The 19,192-nt window shown below is 61.5% G+C and overlaps 2 protein-coding genes across 4 annotated transcripts; one reads left to right on the top strand and one right to left on the bottom strand.

Moving 5' to 3' along the window:
• Nucleotides 1–6,200: 6,200 nt before the first annotated feature.
• TRAPPC3 (trafficking protein particle complex subunit 3) lies at nt 6,201–12,421 on the bottom strand. Of its 2 annotated transcripts, none has more exons than XM_074894314.1 (5): nt 12,337–12,421; nt 9,310–9,407; nt 8,983–9,082; nt 8,564–8,746; nt 6,201–7,899 (listed from the first exon to the last, which is right to left on the bottom strand). In XM_074894314.1, the coding sequence occupies exons 1-5, from the start codon at nt 12,376–12,378 to the stop codon at nt 7,780–7,782; spliced, it is 543 nt and encodes a 180-aa protein (XP_074750415.1). In that variant the 5' UTR covers nt 12,379–12,421; the 3' UTR covers nt 6,201–7,779. The 2 variants fall into 2 exon arrangements, with proteins under 2 accessions (XP_074750415.1, XP_074750416.1); XM_074894315.1 differs by lacking the exon at nt 12,337–12,421 and adding an exon at nt 10,502–10,528.
• A 2,673-nt stretch (nt 12,422–15,094) lies between these two features.
• On the top strand, nt 15,095–19,095 carry LOC141954562 (uncharacterized). 2 transcript variants are annotated; one of them, XM_074894224.1, is made up of 14 exons: nt 15,095–15,345; nt 15,420–15,580; nt 15,717–15,876; nt 16,014–16,184; nt 16,265–16,356; nt 16,448–16,605; nt 16,686–16,789; nt 16,869–17,093; nt 17,204–17,289; nt 17,449–17,585; nt 17,766–17,855; nt 18,039–18,247; nt 18,371–18,577; nt 18,698–19,095. In XM_074894224.1, exons 1-14 carry the CDS (start codon nt 15,121–15,123, stop codon nt 18,983–18,985), a joined length of 2,313 nt encoding a protein of 770 aa, XP_074750325.1. In that variant the 5' UTR covers nt 15,095–15,120; the 3' UTR covers nt 18,986–19,095. The 2 variants fall into 2 exon arrangements, with proteins under 2 accessions (XP_074750325.1, XP_074750326.1); XM_074894225.1 differs by having other exon boundaries at nt 16,304–16,356.
• Nucleotides 19,096–19,192: the final 97 nt, after the last annotated feature.

Raw genomic sequence — 19,192 nt, forward strand, 5'->3', positions numbered from 1 at the left:
GCTGCACGTGTTCTGGCAGGCGCTGCTGCCCGGCCTCCCTTCCCCAAGAGCTGGGGGGTGAGTGGTGCTAAATTAGCTGGGAGGGTCGTTTTAACCCACCACTCACTTTACTGGTGCTCGGAGCTGTGGTGGGAGCGGGGCTGGTGGTGCAGGTGCCTGGATCCAGCTGGGGGGGTCAGTGCAGGCAGAGGGGTGAGGGCAGGGCTGGGGGTCCCTCCTGCCTACCCGGGCTCCTCCCGGGTGCTGCCAGTTCTGAGTCCTGGTCTTGTTCCTCGCAGCAGTAGGAACGTGTTTACTCAAAACCCGTGGGAACAAACCCACGGTGGCTTTTCTCAAAAAGCAAGAGCATTTCTAGGGAGATCAGAATTTCCTTTTCTGAAAGCCAGTTCCCATTAAGGAAAACATGTTTTGACCAAAAACTGACGCCCAGTTCTCTTCTCTGCGGTCTAGCCGAGAGCAGAGATAAAGTGCCGGCGGTGCGAGGCGGGGGCCTTGCCCTGCTCTGGTCCTTCCCAGCGACAGCCGTGCTGACCAGGCTTCCCCAGAGCAGGGGGGCGAGGGCTGCCCCCCCTGCCACCCGGCATCACCCCAAAGCCAGCCCGGCTGCTGGCACGGGGCTCACGTGGTACCTGGTGGGGATGATCCCGGCACCCGCCAGGTTCCTCCTGCTCCTCTCCCATCACCCGAAGGAAAGTCTTGCTCCCATCCTCGCCTCTGGTCTCGGCCGAGCACCCGTGGGCTGGTGGCCGTGCTCTCCCTCCCCTCCACTGCCCACCAAACCGAGGAAGTTGCAACCGCAGAGCTCTTGAAAGCATTTTTTTGGTGGAGACCACCGGTACTGAGAGATTAAAATTGCTGTTGTTTCTTCCATTACTCAGCTTTCCTGAATTATGGGGTGTAATACTCAGGGAGTGGGAATAATTAGGGGAGAACAATGGCAGGCTTGAAGGCTTAAATACGCCTGTGTGGTACTCCCAGCCAGTCCAGGCTGCTGTCACATTTCTCTAGGCCTCCATTTTCCACAGCCTGTGCCAAGCCGTTTCCGCTCCGGGTACCCGCTCCTCGGCTTCCTCATTCCTCGGGCTCCGCTCGCCGGCCCAGCCGTCGCGGTTAACGCTCTGCTCCCCAGCTCTGGGCCAGCCAGCACCCCTGGCACGGCTCCCCGCGCCCTGCCCGGCCGGGATGCAGGAGGGCGGGTAAGGGGATGCAGGAGCTCAGGCGATGCAGGCGTGCTGGGCAGGGGGATGCCAGAGCCTGGGGTGGGGGGATGCAGGATTCTGGGGGGATGCAGGAGCCCAGAGCAGCCCCCCTCACCTCTTTGCTCCCCCCAGGCCCCTCCACACCGGGCAGGCAGGGGTCCTGCTGGGTCGTTTTGGTCCTTCATGCTCAAGGAAGCTGCTGGGTTTCTCCCCTCCGGCTCCTCAGTGGCATCTTGCTCAAGCACCTTCCCGGCAATGGCTCGCTGCTGTGGGACCTGGGGGAGCAATAATGGCCGGGAGCTTGGGCAAGAGGCCACGGTGGCAGCACTGGCCCCGGGGCAAGATGCCGGCTCCAGCTGGGGCATGGGGTGGCTGTGGGGAGCTTCGTGCCCGGCAGTGGGATGGGGATGCAGAGCCACAGCCTGGGCAGAGCTGGTCCTGTGTCCAGCAACTTCTCTCCAAGCTCTTGGTTGTCACTGGTAGCACTAATTAAAACAAAATCAGTATTTTTTTTTTCTGGAAAAAGACACATTGTTCTGGCGAGCACTTTCCCCAAGTGAGCTCCCATGTCTCAGCTGCCTGTGCCTGATGGGCAGGTAAAAGCCAACGGGATCCCGGGGCTGAGATGAAACTCTGGGGCTTTGCTTTGTTCAGGAAAAAGATCAATTTTAAATTTTCAAATAATTTTGCTCCTGTCTCCATCTGGTCGCTGGATGAACAGACTAATGACAACCAGGAGAGGAGGAACAGGCAGCAGAGCGGCTCTTCCTGGGCACTGCTGCAGGGCAGGACGCCCCAGGTTTGAACTGCTGGAGGAAAGATTTAATCTAGAAAGTAGCAGCTCTCGGGGGCTGGGTTGCCTGGGGAGAGGAGGAAAGCCCAGGTCAGCCCAAGCGCAGCGGGGATGGGCTGAGAGCAGCTCCTGCCCTGGGACGGGTTAGAAGCCCTTCAAAAACCCGGCTTGCTGCGGCGCGGGGAAACACAGACCGTTTCAGCAGCTCCCTTCCTTGGAAGCCACAATTAAAACTATTTTAAAAGAAAACAAACATTTCTCATCAAAATGCCTGTTGTTCCTGGCCTGCAGCTGAAGGTCTTGTCGCGGGCCAAGGCTGCTCAACACCAGCAGCTTCCCGAGCTGCCTCCGGGCAAATCCACCCGCCGGACTCTCGGGGTTCTGGCTGTCTTTGGTAATTGGCCCTTGGAAATTCTGCACCTTTTGTAGAAAGTCAGAAAGGCTGGACTGGTGCTCCCCTGCTCTCCCCAGGGTCTTTGTTTCTGGGATGGCAACAAGCTTATGGCTTCAGTGTTATGTGGGCTGTACCCCATCCTGTGGGCGCTCCTGCACCTATTTTGGATGGAGCCCGTGTCCCCGTGCCGCATCCTGCAGCGTGGGCAGTGGAGGATGGCTTCTGGAGGGGAACGGTGCTGCTGTCGGCAGGACAATAGCAGTTGTGGTTTTAATTATTGGGGTCTAAGTTGTGTGGAGCAGAACAAGAAAGCGAGAGCAGCAAAACCGCAGGGAGAAAGGCGGAAAGGACGGTCTTTGGCCGGCTGCCCGATGGGAGGTGTGGTGGGGGAGAGCATCAGTGTCCCCGCCGGGTCACGGCACGGGGCCGGGGGTGGCGGTGTGGCTCGGCTCATGTCAATCTGTTCTCCCGTGACTGTCGCGCCGTTGCCCATGGCCATCCCTTCCCATCACAGCTTGGCACGAGCTGCCGGTGCCTAAACGGCCACAGACGGAGACAGAGCACCGCGCGGAACTTGGGAGCGTGAACCCGATCGGGTGCAGGGGGACACCGAGACGAGTCGGGTCCTCGCAGGGTCCCCGCCCTGGACACCCCTTGTCCCTGCACGTGCTGCTGGTGCCAGTCTGGGAGTGGGGACATTTCTCACTGCGTTTCCGTTCAGCCAGCACTTCAACAGGCGCCTTCGCTGCAGTGTTGACTTTCAAAGGGCTGGATCAGCTCCACAGCTGGGCAGAGCATGGGAGGAGGGTGCTTGTCCTGCTTAGGAAACACAAAACAATAAAAAAGGAACAATGGGGCCTCCTTCCCTTCACCCGAAATACCAAACGCCACCAAAATGTGGCAGAGCTCCGAGCAGCGCTGCTGGGGCAGCTCTCGTGTCCCCTGGCCTGAGGAGGGGAATCAAGGAAGGGATGCTGCGGGAGGGCGGGTGCCAAGGAGCATTGCCACAGGGCTGCCCTGACCCGCCGCTGCTGCCAGCAGGCATTCCCAGCTTCGGAAACCACGTTTGGGCCAGGGTAGTAGTTTTACAGCCTTGGGGAAGGATTCTGCACACTGCCCGGGCTTTCCAGGTCAGCTGAACGCGCTTCGCAGCCTGCCCAGGGGCCTGGGAGGTTTCTAAAAGCATCCACGTACCCAAACTTGCTGGAGTGTTAGCAGGCAGAGAACACATTCCGTTGACACCCGCATGGTGCCGAGCATGGGGAGATGCTCGGCCAGAGCTGGGAGCCCTGGGGCGGGGATGGATCCGTGCCTGGCTGGAACCCCCACCCCGAGCACCCGCTCATCCGGCCCTGCCACTGCCAACAGCTTTTCAATGCACAGCTGCCATGGGCGCTCGGAGACATGAGGCTGGAGCACCCTGAGGGGCTGGGGCTGAGCCTCCCAGGCGTGCAGGGCCTGAGGGGGGCATTTGTGGAGCTGTGAGTGGCTGGTGCCAGCCCGTCCCCACCGGCACTGCCCGCACTTTGGCTGCTGGAGGCTGCCAGCACCGTGCCGGCCCTGCCGAGGAGCTGCCGGCCCCAGCGCACAAGCCCTCGCGGGTGAAACATCCTTCGCACGGTCCCAGAGAGCACCCGGCACCCCGGCCAAGCACATCTGGCTGAAAGCTGTGGGAGCTGCCCTGGCAATGAGGACACCAGTCTGGAAATGCTTCCCTCCCAGCGAGATTCCCCCATCCCGTCCAGGCTCTTCTGCCGGCACCATCGGCGGGTGCCGGGTCCTGGGATCTGCAGCGGGACGGTGCCCAGGGCTGCTGCTGGAGTGGGGCTGGGAGCTCTGCTCTCTGCTTCCCGCCAGCGAGGGGAGCGGGCATGGGGCCGGCATGAGGCTGGGATGAGGGTGCTGGTGGCATGAGGCGGTGCGGAGCATGGCTGGGCACCCTCACCTGCAGCAGAGCAGGCAACAAACCCCTGGCAAGTGGGGACCACCAGCCACCCTGGGGAGGTGAACGGGTTTAAACCCTCAGGCTAGACCCTGGTAAGGCACACACGGGACTTCAGCTCCCGCCAGCGCGCACCGTCAGGACACCAAAGTCCTGCTTGCCCACGGGAGGAAGCAGCGCTGGAGGAGGGCAAGAGCTGGGAAAGCTCCTTCCACCCTCCGCGGGCACCGCGGCCACTAAAGCTCCTGCAACCCATTGCTCCGGCAGCCCGGGATGGGGTTGGGACGCGGGGCCGTGGCTGGGACCCGGGGTCTGGGCGATGTGGAGTCCGTCTGCTGCCAGCACGGGGTGGCCGGGGGCAGGCAGGGGCCAGGCACAGCAGGGGGGTCCTGGCCCCACGTACCGCCCGTCCAGCGGGGTCCTGCGGCATCGCTCCCGGCCCCCGTCCCGCGTCCCCCCCTCGACTTGCTGCTCTTGTCATGTCTAATATCACACAGAGATATGAGAGGCTGAAAGTCGCCGCTTTTCCTGCCAGGTTAAATCGCTCCCCAGGAATGTCTATTATTCCCACAAGTCAACTTTCCCCTCCGCGGTATGTGTCCAGGGGTCAGGCCTGGCACTACATGAAAGTGAAGGGTATTCAATAACCTAGAGCCGTGGAAAGGCTTTAGGCCAACTCCAACCATGTTCAGGGTTTTATTGATGCAGCATGCCTTTCCCCATTTGTTTCCTATAAACAGCACATGGTAATATTTAGTAGGTTTCAAACAGAGCTTTTTGCATATTCTCCCTTGTCTACAATGAGCTACTCGGTAGTAGACAGTTTTAATTTACTTAATGCAATTTTTGCTTTTTGTTCTTCCAGAGGGTCTGGGCTGGTTTTGACCCAGTCGCCCCAGCAAATTACTGCACAACTCCGGAATTCCCAGGGGCCCGGTGGCGGGAGCCCACGACCCGCTCCCCGCGGGGGCGAGCGCGTCCCGTTGCTCGCCAAAGGAGGCAAAAGGACTCAGCTTGAGCTTGTCGTTGCAAAATAACCCCCTTTTAGCTGTGCTGTCAGCAAGGACATGGGGCATCCCTCCCCCAAGACCCTCCGGGACAGGGTGCCCGGGGGCAGGCGCTGCCCAGAGGCTGTTTGGGGCCATTCTGGCTGGCCAGGCTTGGCTCTCGCCGCCGGCCGGGCAGGTGACACTTGATGCTCGCCAGCTCCAGCCAAAGAGAAAAAGCCACTTGATTGCAAAAGCCGCTGCTTCCCCATCCTCGGGGCTGGCAGTGGCCGGGGCGCAGCCCTGGGGGGGGTCTTAGTGCCGAGCGAGGCTGCAGGTGCCCCCCCAGAGCAGGGGGGATGCCCACGGGCTCCTGGGGAGCGTTTACACCGTTTAGACAAGCAAGGGGGGCCCAAATTCCTGCTCCTGGGGAGCCGGCAGCTGCCATTCCTCGCCCGCATGCTCCCGGCCGCAGCACCCGTGGAGCAGCCCCCGCGCCGAGCTGGCATGGCGGGGGCACAGATACCCCCCGGGGTGATCTTTTGCCACTACTGATGATCACAACTAGCACGTCTCAGCTCGCTCTCCAGTGGTACCAAGTCCCTGCTAATACCCAGGCCTGGTAAGCGCTGCACAGCCCTCGAAGGAGCAAACATTGAGTGTCTGGTTTCCCAGCGCTGCCCGCCAGCCCCCGGAGTTCCACCCCAGCCACAACCCCTCCGTGCGCTGAATTTGGGGCAGGTTTCCCTTAGGCCGCAGCTCTCAGGCGCGCGGCAGCCAGACATTCTTGGTGCAGTGCTGCCGTCGCCCTGCCAGCCCCGCTCGGCCGCTGCTGCACACCAGTGCCCGCCTCACCGGAAAAAAAAAGCAAGAGGAAACCAGAGAGTTGACACCGGGATTCCTTTAATGCAATTGCTTTTAAAACGCTGCCTTAAAATGACTTATAATGGTGAAGGATGAGAAATGACGGATCTTTTTCAGCTCTGCAACACCACGCGGCACCTCTGCCCCCACAACCCACCAGCCACCGCCGGGCCGTGATGTCACTGTCCGACTGCTTTTACAGCGACTGGCTGCCCCTCCACAGGACACACATCACACCAGGCAGCAAAACCCTCGCACCAAAGGGACTCATTTGGGGAAAAAAAGGAAAAAAAGGGACGGAGTGAGCTGTCCAGATGACCCAACGTTCATCCGGAGAACCTGAACAACGGCAGCACAAGCAGCAGCTGCCTCTCGCTCACCTTACGCTCAGGCATAAACCTACAAAGGTCCTCGAGCTGCCAGCTCTGGGGAATAAGAGCTATCGACTTTAAGCTCCTAATTATCTCTGTGGATCTGTGCCTTCATGCTATGTAAAGTGATTTGAGAACTGAACGTCTGACTGCATTTTCTGGCTGAAGGGGATGGCAGAGGAAGTTGATTTTCCAGTATCTTGCTTTTTGAGACATAACACTACTCCGTGTATTTATTTTGCGGAGCAGCAGGTGCTGCAGCCTGCAGAAACCTGCCAATTTACGTAACATGGGAAACGTTGCTGTAGCCTCCACATCTGTGAGAATCTACCCCAGCACCACCTCCCTGCAGCGTAACGGGAACAGACTCCACCAAACACCTCCCAGCCATTAGTTTGGGTTTTCATCCCGCGGACTCGTCCCGTGGCCCCTGAGCTGTGCACGCTGGGGAACACCGATGGCATTTTTCCTTTTCTCCATTTGAAGTTATTTGCTGCTGCTCCACCGCAATTTAATGGTCCTCCCCTTCCAAGAGGGGAGTCACGAGACTGCTGGGGAAGAGGGGCCGCAGAAAGGCCCAGGGCACATGGACCCCCTGGAGCTGCCGGTGCCGCGCGACGCCGCTGCTCTCCGACAAAAGGAGCCTCCCCGCCCTCAAACGGCTCCCCCACATCACCCCTTGGTACCAAGCTGGCTGTGACTAGTAACCTCGGAATCAAATGCAGGAAGGCAGTTTGGTCTACAGAAATACTACGTGTTTATCGCCAAATGAATTTTAAACACCTCTTTTTAAGGACAGCAGTTAACAGTAAATCAGTGGGCTCTCATAGCTTGGTCTCCCAATTCTGGCCATAAGACACGGATTCAGATTTGAACAGACTCTTCTAGGGTTTGAGCAGTAGTTCTCGCACAACCAAATGTCACAATTAGAAACTGAGCGTAGAAAGAGTCCCCAGGGGAATACGAAAAAAGACATCACTTTATGAAAAAGCTTCAGAATGAACCTGTGAAATAAACAGCAACCGGACAATCGTCTTCTACAGGAGATGGAAGTAAGAGTAGAAGAATATAACAACATCTTAAACAGTCAGTGAGTCAGTCTGAACTGACGGGGCACTAGATCCCTACAGATCCGTGACCAAAGCGCTATGTCCCTACAGATCCGTGACGAAAGCTAATGGCCAAGACCAGCTGGTCCCCTCCAGTCCCCAGGGGAGACCGGGCTGCGGTTCACTCTTCACCAGCCGGAAGGTTGTCTTCAATCCGCCTGATGAACTTCATCCTTATTTCTGTGACGCTGTCACCCTTCAGCGTGTCCTGGACAAATTTTACATCTACGGCCATCTGAACCTGGGTGAGGGAAGAGGAAAGAAGAGCCGTTACCCCCCTGTAACAGCGGCTTCTCTACGAAGCGAAGCGCCAGCTGAAGGACTCTGAGGGCGTGACGTGCAGTGCAGAGCTCCACGAAGAGCTCATTGTTTTTCAAGATGACATCCTGCCTGCACGCACGTGGTGGACAGCGGGCACCTCGCCTCAGCGAAAGTCCCTCCTGGAGCGTAGCCAGGCCTCCCTGCCAGATCAGAGCCCAGTTAACCCCATCACCCAGCGCTACGCGTCCTGCTGCTCCGTGAACCTTCCTCAAAAATTTCAGCTACGCCAGATAATCAAGCCGAAATACAGACTCCTGAATTTGAGACACAGCAGTTCTCTTGTTCCAGTAAATTCCCAGCTGGGGCTCACAGCAGTTACAGAGTGAGGATTCATCAACATTCAAGGAGATACCAGGGCTTGTACTTGGGTTGTAAGACGAAGGGGCTTGGTCAGCACCTCTGGGACTCGCAGCTGCCACACGCAAGGGCAGCCGAGCGCTGCGGTAGTTCTGCTCTTCTCCTGGGACTGGATTTCAAGTCCAAAGCAAACACAGAAGTCACGAACACAGACTAAACATTAAAGTACCTGCTGCTACCTCAGTTATTCATGTACCTATCTCACTGGAAGAGAGACGTTGGCTCACCATTTCCAGGGCACCTCGCAGCACTCCACACAACAAGTTGGAATAGATGAGAGACGAGTGGTTGTCAGGGAGCTCAACAAAGTCCACCAAGGGGTTATTTTCCAAGATCAGGGAGAACTCATCGCCTCCAGGACTCCAGTTGGTGATGCTCGGAGTGATGCCCAGGTACATTTTAAATGCTATCTGTTATGTCAAACAAGAGCGTGTCCCATGAAGCAAGAGCATAGCTTTGATCTTTGTAAAATTATTAAAGCCTTTCTCCCAATTCCCACCAGTCAGCAGTAGTCAGGATCTAATTCTCTCTTTTTCCTCCCCAAAATCTCAGTCAAGCTCTCAGAACAGTCCTGTGAGTAGCAAATATTCTATCCTCACATTTAAAACCATGTCAAAACCCAACAAAGCTGTGCTTTGACAATTACCTTTGCAATAACATCTGCAGTTTCACGAAAATCGTGGCATCTTCCGACATTGGACCGGGCCAGAAAGTCTTCTATTAGCCGAACACCTATGTTGTAACCCCTGTGAATGTACCAGAGAGCAACAGCTACACAGTGGGAAGAGCGTGGCTTTAGAAAGACAACCAACATTTATAAAAGAAGAGAGTGGAGAAAAAAAAAATTAAATCTGAGAAACACCAGTATTAAATAAAATTCAGTCTGCCGGGCTTTTATTCAGAGCAGCACACCAAGATGTGCCTACTATGAACCCGAGCTCCTACAAGGCTCCACTGCAGCAGATCCACTTACATTTTGTCAAGCTGCTTGTTGACGTCCTCGTCGTTCTCATAGTCCTTGCACAGCTGGGTGACCAGGGCGCCGTACGTCAGCGTGAAGAGCTCCGAGTTCTAGACAGAGGCAAAGGGGATTTAACGGGAGCCAAAGAGAAAAGTGACTGAGCACTGCTGCATCTGTGTCCAGCGCTGCTTCCGTTGGCCCGGAGAAGGGGAACAGAAACCTGCTGTCTCAAAGGAATTTGCTACTTAATAAGGAGAGATCCCAGTTCGTATTTTGGCAAGGCAACCTCAGCCTCCTTGGAAAGAGAAATCCTCTTTGACTAGGAACAACTGAGCACTTTCTTTCTCTCCCTCTCTCCACACACAGAGCACTTCCATTAATGCACCGTGAGTCTGACCTGAAGAAGCAGGCCAGGAGGCTGCCCACTCTCTGCAGCTGCTCTTAGCAACCCTCCTCAGCGGCCACTTAGCATCTCTGCTTTAAGGAGCAGCTCAGAGATAACCGGAATGACACCTCCAGGTCATTTGGTGCTACCGACCACCTCCTGGAGGGCTAAACCTGCAGCTGCCAGGGACCTGAATCTATTTCAACCACTGACTGTGCTTCCTAAATGTGCTGCAGATGGGCAACACTTGGGCTCCATTTCTGGTCCTTTCAACAGGACAAAAAAAATGCTCCTCCATTCACAGATTTATCACATTCTGCTACCAAGAAGCAACAAGACTCATCTGGTCCCTAGAAAGATATCTAGGCACATAATTTGCATCATACATCAAAATCAGCTCCTCAGAGCCGAAGAGGAACAGCAAGGACGACTTCAGGTCAGCTCAGCAGATCTGTGTCGTGCACATCTGCTTTCTGTGCCTGGCTAGGATCAACGTCACTTGGGCTTCCTTTGCACAGTTGCCAGATTTGCAGAAAACGCCAAGGGAAGTGGTCTCCTCTCCCAGCCACCACTGTCACCATCCTCAACCTCAAGCAACTGTGTCAAATGCATTTTCTTTGGAGCCATTAAGCCAGACCAGTCATTAACATGGTCATTAAAGGCTGCAGAATAAAAAGCTACAATAGCCTTTAGCTTTTCACAGAACCTGAAGGAAGTGTTTTCAGGAACAAATAAACCATCATAATTTATTTCTGCTTTCGGTTCAAGCATTCAGAAACATTACAGAGTCTAATCTCAGATTAAAAGCCTATCACCTACCATGAGATGCATAGATGCAGAAGGTGAAATGAATGGCAAATACCAATACTACAGAATGAAAGCAGCAGGCAGAAAGGGAGGGAAAAGAGACAACATCAGAGTTAAGTGACAACACTGACCACACTTCATTCTGAACAAGTTTACACAAAGCCAAGACAAACACAAGGAGGAATCACTCCCAACCGGCAACATTCAACAAACAGAAACTGGGTTTGTTAGAAGACACAGGGAATTCCACCTGGTCATTGTCATTCAGGAGGTCAACAGCAATTAGCTACCAAAAGGCTTTAAGCTCCTTGGTACTTTTGCCCAATTTTAGATCTAAAGAATTGACACATTCTTTGGATTTTTTTACTTACAACTGTGCTTTCACCTTGGAAAGACAAAGGTTGTGCAAGTTCACATCACTCCAGAGCCAACAACAAGGCGGAAGTCTCCTTTAGCTCAACTGGCAGAGTCAGACATTTGGCAGAGAATTTAACAAACATGCAAAAAAGGTTATGCTATTTTTAAAGATTTCAGTAATTGACAGCAGGAGAGAGTAAGGGGTGAATGGATGGAGGAAATCCAGCTGTTACCAGTCCAAGTTATTGTCATTTACTGTGTAAAGCCATGAATCCATCACCTACTGTTATCAGCCCCGAACTGTGCTAACCCAGCGCTGCTCATGGTTATCACCTGCGGCGCTGCTATCCAGTTAACTTTAAACTGTTATAACAAGGCAAACTTCTAAGTTCATATTTGTAAAAAATAATGTTTGGTCCATTTAATGGAATTAAAGTGCCTAATACTTTTTCCATTATTTTTATTTTTCCGTATTGCAGAATAGCATATCATGTGTAACACTATATAACCATTCTGTGGCTACAAAAATGTCAGAATCCCAATGAAGTAACAGCAGTTTCTTAAATAAAAATCCTTATATTCAAGGAGTTGAATCCCTAGAAGCAAATCCCTCGTGGTGCAGAGGGAGCAGGAGCAGGCAGCTGCCTGGCCTCTGCTGAGCCTGAACCTGTGCATCAACATGGCCAAAGAGAGGGAAAAAGCAGATTTTTATTACTTGCTTTCAAATCACAGAATGGTTTGGGTTGGAAGGGGCCTTAAAGATCATCTAGTTCCAACCCCCTGGGCTGCCATTGCCTCAAAAATGAACAAATTCGGCCCGTTTTGACCCAGAACTAGCCCTCAGCTCTGTAGCTTTGTTCTCCATCTCTCGTTGCTCAGTTCAGCTGGACTGGTAACACAGAATCGGGTCAGCGAGGAGAAAAGAGAGAGGCGCGAGACAAGCGTTTGCGTTTCGACTGTAAAGTTTCCGTAAACACGAGCGTCCCGTCCCTGTCTGATCTCTGGTCCCGGCACCGGGCACTCCCTGCCCTGCGGTGCAGGTGACGGGAGCCCCGTTAGGAACCGCTGCGGGTACCGGACACTTTAGGCCGAGCCCGTTGAAGGGCCGTGACGGGCTCCTCAGCTCCCGCCATGGGAGCGCCTCGGGCCTGCGGGGCGGGCGGAAAGGCGGAGGAAGGGGGCGGCCGGTGCCCGCCCCGCGCCCGCCGCTGACGGCCCGGGGAGGGGCGGGCGGCGCTGGCGGGGGGAGCGGGTCCCGCCGGGCCCACCCCGCGAACCGAGGCGGGCAGCGCGGCCCAGCGGCGGGCGGGCAGAGCCGGGCTCTGCCGCGGCCTCGACTTGACAGCTGGGCCGGGCTCGGGGCCTCCGCCTCCTCCTCCGGCACCCCCCCGCCCCGGGCCCGCGATCTCCGCCAGCGGGGCGCGCCGCAGCCTCCCCGCCCCGGGCCCGCAAGGCCTGCCCCCAGGGGCGGCACAGGGGCCCGCCGTTACCATTTTCTTGCTCTCCGTGCCGCGGCCGGCTTGGCGCGACATCCTGCCCGGCCGCTGCGTCCCCGGCCCAGCCCGGCCCTGCCGCCTCCCGCCCCGCCCCGCGCCGCGGTGCACGCCGGGACTCGCAGTCTGCGACGCGCTGCCGGCCCCGCCCCGCTCGCGCTCTTGAACTACAAACCCCACAATGCAACGCGGCCGAGCTGCGCGCACGCGCGACGCCGTGACAAGCGCGGTGGGCGGGGCTACGCTTCCCGGCGTGCCTTGACACACGTGACGGAACGGCGCCGGCGTGCGTGGGGAGTCAGCTGACCTCCGCTCCCAGCAGGCGTTGGGGCGGGCGGGGCGGGGCCGCGCCGCCGGGGGGCGCCTCAGCCCGCGGGCCCTTCGTGTCGCCGGCCGGGCCGGGCCGGGCCGGGCCCCGCCGCCCCCGGGGCCGCTGCGAGCGTTTCCCCCGGCCCTCGCCGCCCTGGGGGTCTGCCGGGAGCGGGGGACCCCTGCCCGGCCCGCCGCTGCGGCGCTGCTCCCTGCCGCCGGTCCCAGGCGGAGGCAGGACGGGGGCCAGGCCTCCAGCGGGGCCTGTGGGTGCCCCGCGGCTGCTGCAGAGGCCCCCCCAGCCCCGATGGGGGCAGAGAGTGGGTTCTGTTGTATGAATTAACTCCTCACGGAAAGGGCTGGCGCCAAAGCCGGGGCCCGGCCATGGGGAAAGTTCGTGGGCCGGTGGGTCCTGCTTTGGCTCGGTCCTGCGCTGCCGCCTTCCCTGCCAGCCGCTGGCCCCGCTGCCTGGGCAGAAACTGGTCCCTGGGCAAGCGCAGCCGGTGTCCCCCGGGGTGGCTGGAGCGAGCCCTGGGCTGGCAGGGCAGGGCCAGCCGGGAACTTTGGGCTGCAGCGCAGTGTGGGAGCGGGAGCCGCTCGGCACGGGGTTTGCACACCTCATGTAGGAGAAACAAAACGCGGCCGAGGACGGGGCGTCACAGAAATCAGCCCAGCTTGGGGCTCTGCGCAACTGCTGTAGATGTGTACTGAGCCCCCCTCAACCCTCCCCAGCTAGGGCGGCTGCCTGAGCACCGGCCTCTGCTCCCAGACGCCCGTCTGGGATGCTGCCCGCCTGTTATTTATTTATTCGGGTATGTCTCTATTCTAGACGTGTCACTGAGCGGGTGCTGATTGCTGACCCGTGCTCAAGGGTGGCTCCGGCTGGGGCGGTGCGATGGAGGCTGCGTGCCGGGGCGGGGGGATGTGCTCTGGGTGCAGAGGGAGCTGTTAGCGGGAACCCCCCCCACCCCACCGGCTGCTCAGGAATCCAGCAGCTGGGTGATCGCTCGCTGTCACTGCCGAGCAGCAGCGCTGGGAGCGCGGGGGCCGGCCGGGCTCTCGCTGAACTGCTGGCATTGCCTTACATGGCTACGTCCCCGGGACGGCGCAGCCTGCGCTGCTCGGCTGCTGGCGGGCTGCGAGCCCTTAGGCCTGATACCAGCTCTTGGTGTGGCCGATCTGGGCTGGGGAAGCGCCAGCGTCGCCTCTGTCCCCGGCGGGAGCAGGACGCAGTGCCAGAGGGGCTGCGATGTCTGTGCTCCCCCATCTCCTGAAGCCTGCGAGCGCCGGCAAACAGCCATCACGTGCTCTCCCCTCTCCCCCTGTGCATCCCCCAGCTGCAGAGGCGGAGGTGGGGGCAGTGGGGACCCCCAGCATGTGGTGCACAACCCCACAGCCACGATGCTGGCGTGGCCATGAGCCCCCCAGAGCCAGGTGGCCACCAAGTGCACCCACATGGAGACACAGGTCTCCATGGACCCAGGGTGCCCAGACCAGGGCAAACCCCAGCCGTCACCGCGCCGTTTGTCTTGTGGGAGCGGCCGTGGGAGAAAACCACAGAGCAAACGTCTCCGTGTACCCGGGGGATGCCCGAGCCACGCGTGCTGCTCCGGGTCAGCGCTGGCTTGGGAGTCACCTGGCCGGGCCTTGGGACACGGGCCGGGCCCAGCCACGGCCCCACCAGCATGCTGTGTCCCCAGGCTGTGAGTGTGGGACTGGGGCAGCATGGCCAGGAGGACCAGTGGCTTCAGCTCCCTGGGCACTGAAAGTGGAGCCACAGCTGCTGCAGCTGCTCCTGTGTGCAGGTGGCCACCAGAGGTACAGTGTCGTTGGTCACGGTGTGGGTCCCAGGCGTCGTGGGGCACACAGGGGCCCTGTGCTGGCATCGTGCTCCGTGGCTCTCATTAAAGCACAGTGTGCTAACGAAGGCCCTTGCCCCTCGTTGCCCCGGGTCCCTGTTTCGGGACAGGAGCAGCAGTGGGCCAACTTCTGCCCCCCAGCCCCGAGCAGGGCCCGTGCCCTGCCAGCCCTGCCAGCCCCGCTGCAGCCAGCACGTCCCCAGGAGCCGGTTTGGTGGCACCAAGTGGCTCCACCGGTTCCCGTGCCAGGAGCTGCTCGGGGGGGGCGGTGGGACACCAAAACGCCGTGACCTGCCACCACGGCGGAGCCAGGGCCGGGAGCCAGGCGCTGGCTGCACGGGGCACGGTGCTCCGGTGCCGCTGGCCGGGACCCACCACCCCCCAAACCCAGACCCCGGTTCCTGGTCGCGGGGGGAGGCGGCTGGGGCTCCTCCGGCGCCTTCCCGGGGCACCGCCGAGCGCGGCAGCGGCCTGGCAGCTCCCCGGTACCCCCCGTCCCGTCCCGCCGCGCTCCGCCCCGTCGGGCGGGGGCAGGACCGGGCTGCAGCGCGCCCCGCCCCGCCGCGCCCGTCGCCCGTGGCCTCGGGCCGATCCCGGGAAGCCGAGCCGTGCCATGCCGCGCCGAGCCGTCCCCCCGCCCGCCCCGGGAGCGGCCGTGGCGGGGCTGGCGGGGCTCCGGGCCGCCGCCGTGCTGCTGTGCGCGGCGCTGGGCACCGGCCCGGCCCGGGGGCAGCTCTCCCCCCTCTTCCCCTTCCCTTTCCGGGACCCGGCGCTGCCCTGGCACCGCCGCCTCGACGACCTGCTGGGCCGGCTGAGCCCCGCCGAGCTGGTGCTGCAGGTGAGGGGCGGCGGGGGCGGCGGGGGCGGCCCCGGCCCCCCCCCCCAGCCCCGCTCAGCCTCGGTGGCCCGCAGGTGGCGAGGGGGGGTGCGATGGGGAACGGCCCCGCGCCCCCCATCCCGCGGCTGGGCATCGCGCCCTACAACTGGAACACGGAGTGTCTGCGGGGCGACGCGGAGGCGCCCGGCTGGGCCACGGCTTTCCCCCAGGCGCTGGGGCTCGCCGCCGCCTTCAGGTACCGGCACCGGGGACCCACCGGGCCCCCACGGGGTGGGACACCCACGAATCCACCCGGGGATGCGAGAATGGCCCTGTGAGATGGGTCCCCTGTTGCCCGCGCTCCCTGACACCCCCGTGCTCTCTCCCCGCAGCCCTGAGCTCGTCTACCGGGTGGCCAATGCCACGGCCACCGAGGTGAGAGCCAAGCACAACGACTTTGTCGCCACTGGCCGCTACAGTGACCACACGGGGCTCAGCTGCTTCAGCCCTGTCCTCAACATCATGAGGCACCCACTGTGGGGCAGGAACCAGGTGCCAGCATGGGGGGGGGTGACCCCGGGCTGGGATGGGGCCACACAGGACCGTGGAGGATGGCAGCAGCTGGCTGTGCTGGCTGCGGGGGTGCGGGGCTGGGGGTCCCGGAGGTGACCCACCTGCACCTTGGCCAGGAGACCTACGGGGAGGACCCGTTCCTGAGCGGGGAGCTGGCCCGCAGCTTCGTGCAGGGGCTGCAGGGCCCGCACCCCCGCTACGTCAAGGCCAGCGCCGGCTGCAAGCACTTCAGCGTGCATGGGGGCCCCGAGAACATCCCCGTCTCCAGGCTCAGCTTCGACGCCAAGGTGAGCGCGGCAGGGCCATGGGATGGAGGGAGGCACCCCCCCTCCCCGACACTGACCCCTCTCTGCCATGGCGCTTGCAGGTGCTGGAGCGGGACTGGCGCTCCACCTTCCTGCCCCAGTTCCAGGCCTGCGTGCGCGCCGGCTCCTACAGCTTCATGTGCAGCTACAACAGGTACCGAGCGTGCTGGGGGCTGCGGGTGCCGGGCTACCCACGGGGTGGCCAGTGCCTGGCTGACCGGGTTGCCCTGTCCCCTCTCCGACAGGATCAACGGCGTTCCCGCCTGCGCCAACAAGAAGCTGCTGACGGACATCCTGCGCAGCGAGTGGGGGTTCGAGGGCTACGTGGTGAGCGACGAGGGGGCCCTGGAGCTCATCATGCTGGGGCACCACTACACACGCACCTTCCTGGAGACGGCGGTCGGTGAGCTGGCGGGACGGGCGCGGGGTCCGCGGGCCCCCTGCAGCCATGACGGGCCGTTTCCCTCCTCTCCGGCACGGCAGCCTCGATGAACGCCGGCTGCAACCTGGAGCTCTCCTACGGCGTGAGGAACAATGTCTTCATGCAGATCCCCCAGGCTCTGGCCATGGGCAACATCACGCTGCAGGTGAGCTGGGGGCGCGGGCAGGGAGCCAGGGCTGCCCCCGCCAAGCACAGCCGAGGTTTTGGTGTCGGGGTCTTCGCAGATGCTGCGCGACCGGGTCCGGCCCCTCTTCTACACGCGGATGCGGCTGGGGGAGTTCGACCCCCCAGCCATGAACCCCTACAGCACCCTGGACCTGAGCGTGGTGCAGAGCCCCGAGCACCGCAACCTCTCACTGGAAGCTGCTGTCAAGAGCTTCGTGCTGCTGAAGAACGTGCGGGGGACGCTGCCCCTCCGGGCCCGGGATCTGCCCGGCAAGCGCCTCGCGGTGAGCCACAGTGGCGGGCTGCTGGCTCCATACCCTGGGCACGCAGGTGTCCCCTCCTTTGTGTGGCACAGGACTGTCGGTGCCCACTGTCACCTCTCTGCCCTCCGCAGGTGGTGGGTCCCTTTGCCGACAACCCCCGGGTGCTGTTCGGGGACTACGCGCCGGTGCCGGAGCCGCGGTACATCTACACCCCCCGGTGAGACAGCGCGGTGCTGCCGTCCATCCCCTGGCCCTGGGCTGCTGCTGGAGCCTCCTGGCCCTTCGCTGGGGGCCGGGGCGAGGATTGGGGCATCACCAAGGTTCCCCGACCCTGGGGCGCAGCAGCCCTCGCGCCCTCTGCTCTTCCCTGGTACAGGAGGGGGCTGGGGATGCTGCCGGCCAATGTCAGCTTCGCGGCGGGCTGCCACGAGCCGCGGTGCCAGGAGTACTCGCCCAAGGAGGTGGCCGAAGCGGCGGGGGCAGCCGATGTGGTGGTGGTCTGCCTGGGCACAGGTAGGGGAGAGCGGGGAGCGCGCTGGGTGGGCACAGCCTGGGAGGGGGGAGCACCCCAGAGCCAGGGTGGCTCCGGGAGGGGAACGGGCCCCCCCGAGGTGGTCAGTACCCCTCCGGTCTGTCTGTTGGTGGTGCCCTGGGTGGGGTGTAAGGAGCTGTCCCTTGGCTGTCCCCATGCAGGGACGGATGTGGAGACGGAGGCGAAGGACCGGAGGGACTTGTCCCTGCCAGGCCACCAGCTGGAGCTGCTGCAGGACGCCGTGAAGGCGGGTAGGGGCTCTGCGGGACTCAGCTCCGCCCCGGCGCTGGGGACTGGGGTGGTGATGGGCTGGGGTGCAGGGACAGGGACCACCCCCCCCCCACCCCCCCAAGGCGTTCCCCATCCACGGGGCACCCTGGAGCCGTCCAAGCAGCGCTGGCGTGGGGCTCTTGATGACAGCTGTGTCCCTGCAGCCGCCGGGCGACCCGTCATCCTGCTGCTGTTCAACGCGGGGCCCCTGGACGTGAGCTGGGCGCAGGCGCACGCGGGCGTGGGGGCCATCCTGGCATGCTTCTTCCCCGCCCAGGCCACCGGCCTCGCCATCGCCAGGGTCCTGCTGGGTGAGGTGGGGGCCAACCCGGCCGGCCGGCTGCCAGCCACGTGGCCTGCGGGCATGCACCAGGTAAGGCCGGGGCAGCCAGCGGTGCCCGTAGCCCTTCCCTGCCTCGGTGGCTGAGGGAGCTGCAGGACATGGGGTTGATGCCCACCCGGTCCTGCCCCGCTCCACCGTCCTCACGTCCCACAGGTGCCGCCGATGGAGAACTACACCATGGAGGGACGGACATACCGGTACTACGGGCAGGAGGCCCCACTCTACCCCTTTGGCTACGGGCTGTCCTACACCACCTTCCGGTACCGGGACCTGGTGCTGAGCCCCCCGGCGCTGCCCATCTGTGCCAACCTCTCCGTGTCTGTGGTGCTGCAGAACACGGGACAGCGGGACGGCGAGGAGGTGAGCGCGGCCGCTTCGCACTGATGCGGCTGTCACGGCTACGGATGCGGCTGGGGTCCCTGCTGCCAGAGGGGGCAGCTGGGGGGTCCCCTTGGCGCTGAGTCCCATCCCCCCGGGCAGGTGGTGCAGCTGTACCTGCGGTGGGAGCAGTCATCCGTGCCGGTGCCGCGCTGGCAGCTGGTGGCTTTCCGCCGCGTGGCCGTGCCGGCTGGCCAGGAGACCAAGCTGTCCTTCCAGGTGGTGGCCGAGCAGCGCGCTATCTGGGCACAGGACTGGCGCCTCGAGCCCGGCACCTTCACCCTCTTTGCCGGTGGCCAGCAGCCAGGCCAGCAGCTGCGGGCGCCCTCGGAGGTGCTGAGCGCGCGGTTCAGCGTCACCGGTGCTGCCCGGCCCCTGCGCACGTGCTAGAGGTGGGGGTGGCCGCGGGGTGCTGGCAGAGGGAAGGGGCACGTGGCGGCCCGTGTGCCGCGGGGAGCGCGGTTTTCTGCCTCGCAATAAAGTGCCGGGTGCTGTTCCCAGTGGGGCCTCCCCTCCTGTCCCCCCCGTGCGGGGCTGCGTCCCCTTATCCTGCCGTGGGGCTTTCACCCTCCTCCCCGTTCCCATCCTGGCCTGGGG

Source organism: Strix uralensis, chromosome 25, assembly GCF_047716275.1.
Source record: "Strix uralensis isolate ZFMK-TIS-50842 chromosome 25, bStrUra1, whole genome shotgun sequence".
NCBI lineage: Eukaryota > Metazoa > Chordata > Aves > Strigiformes > Strigidae > Strix > Strix uralensis.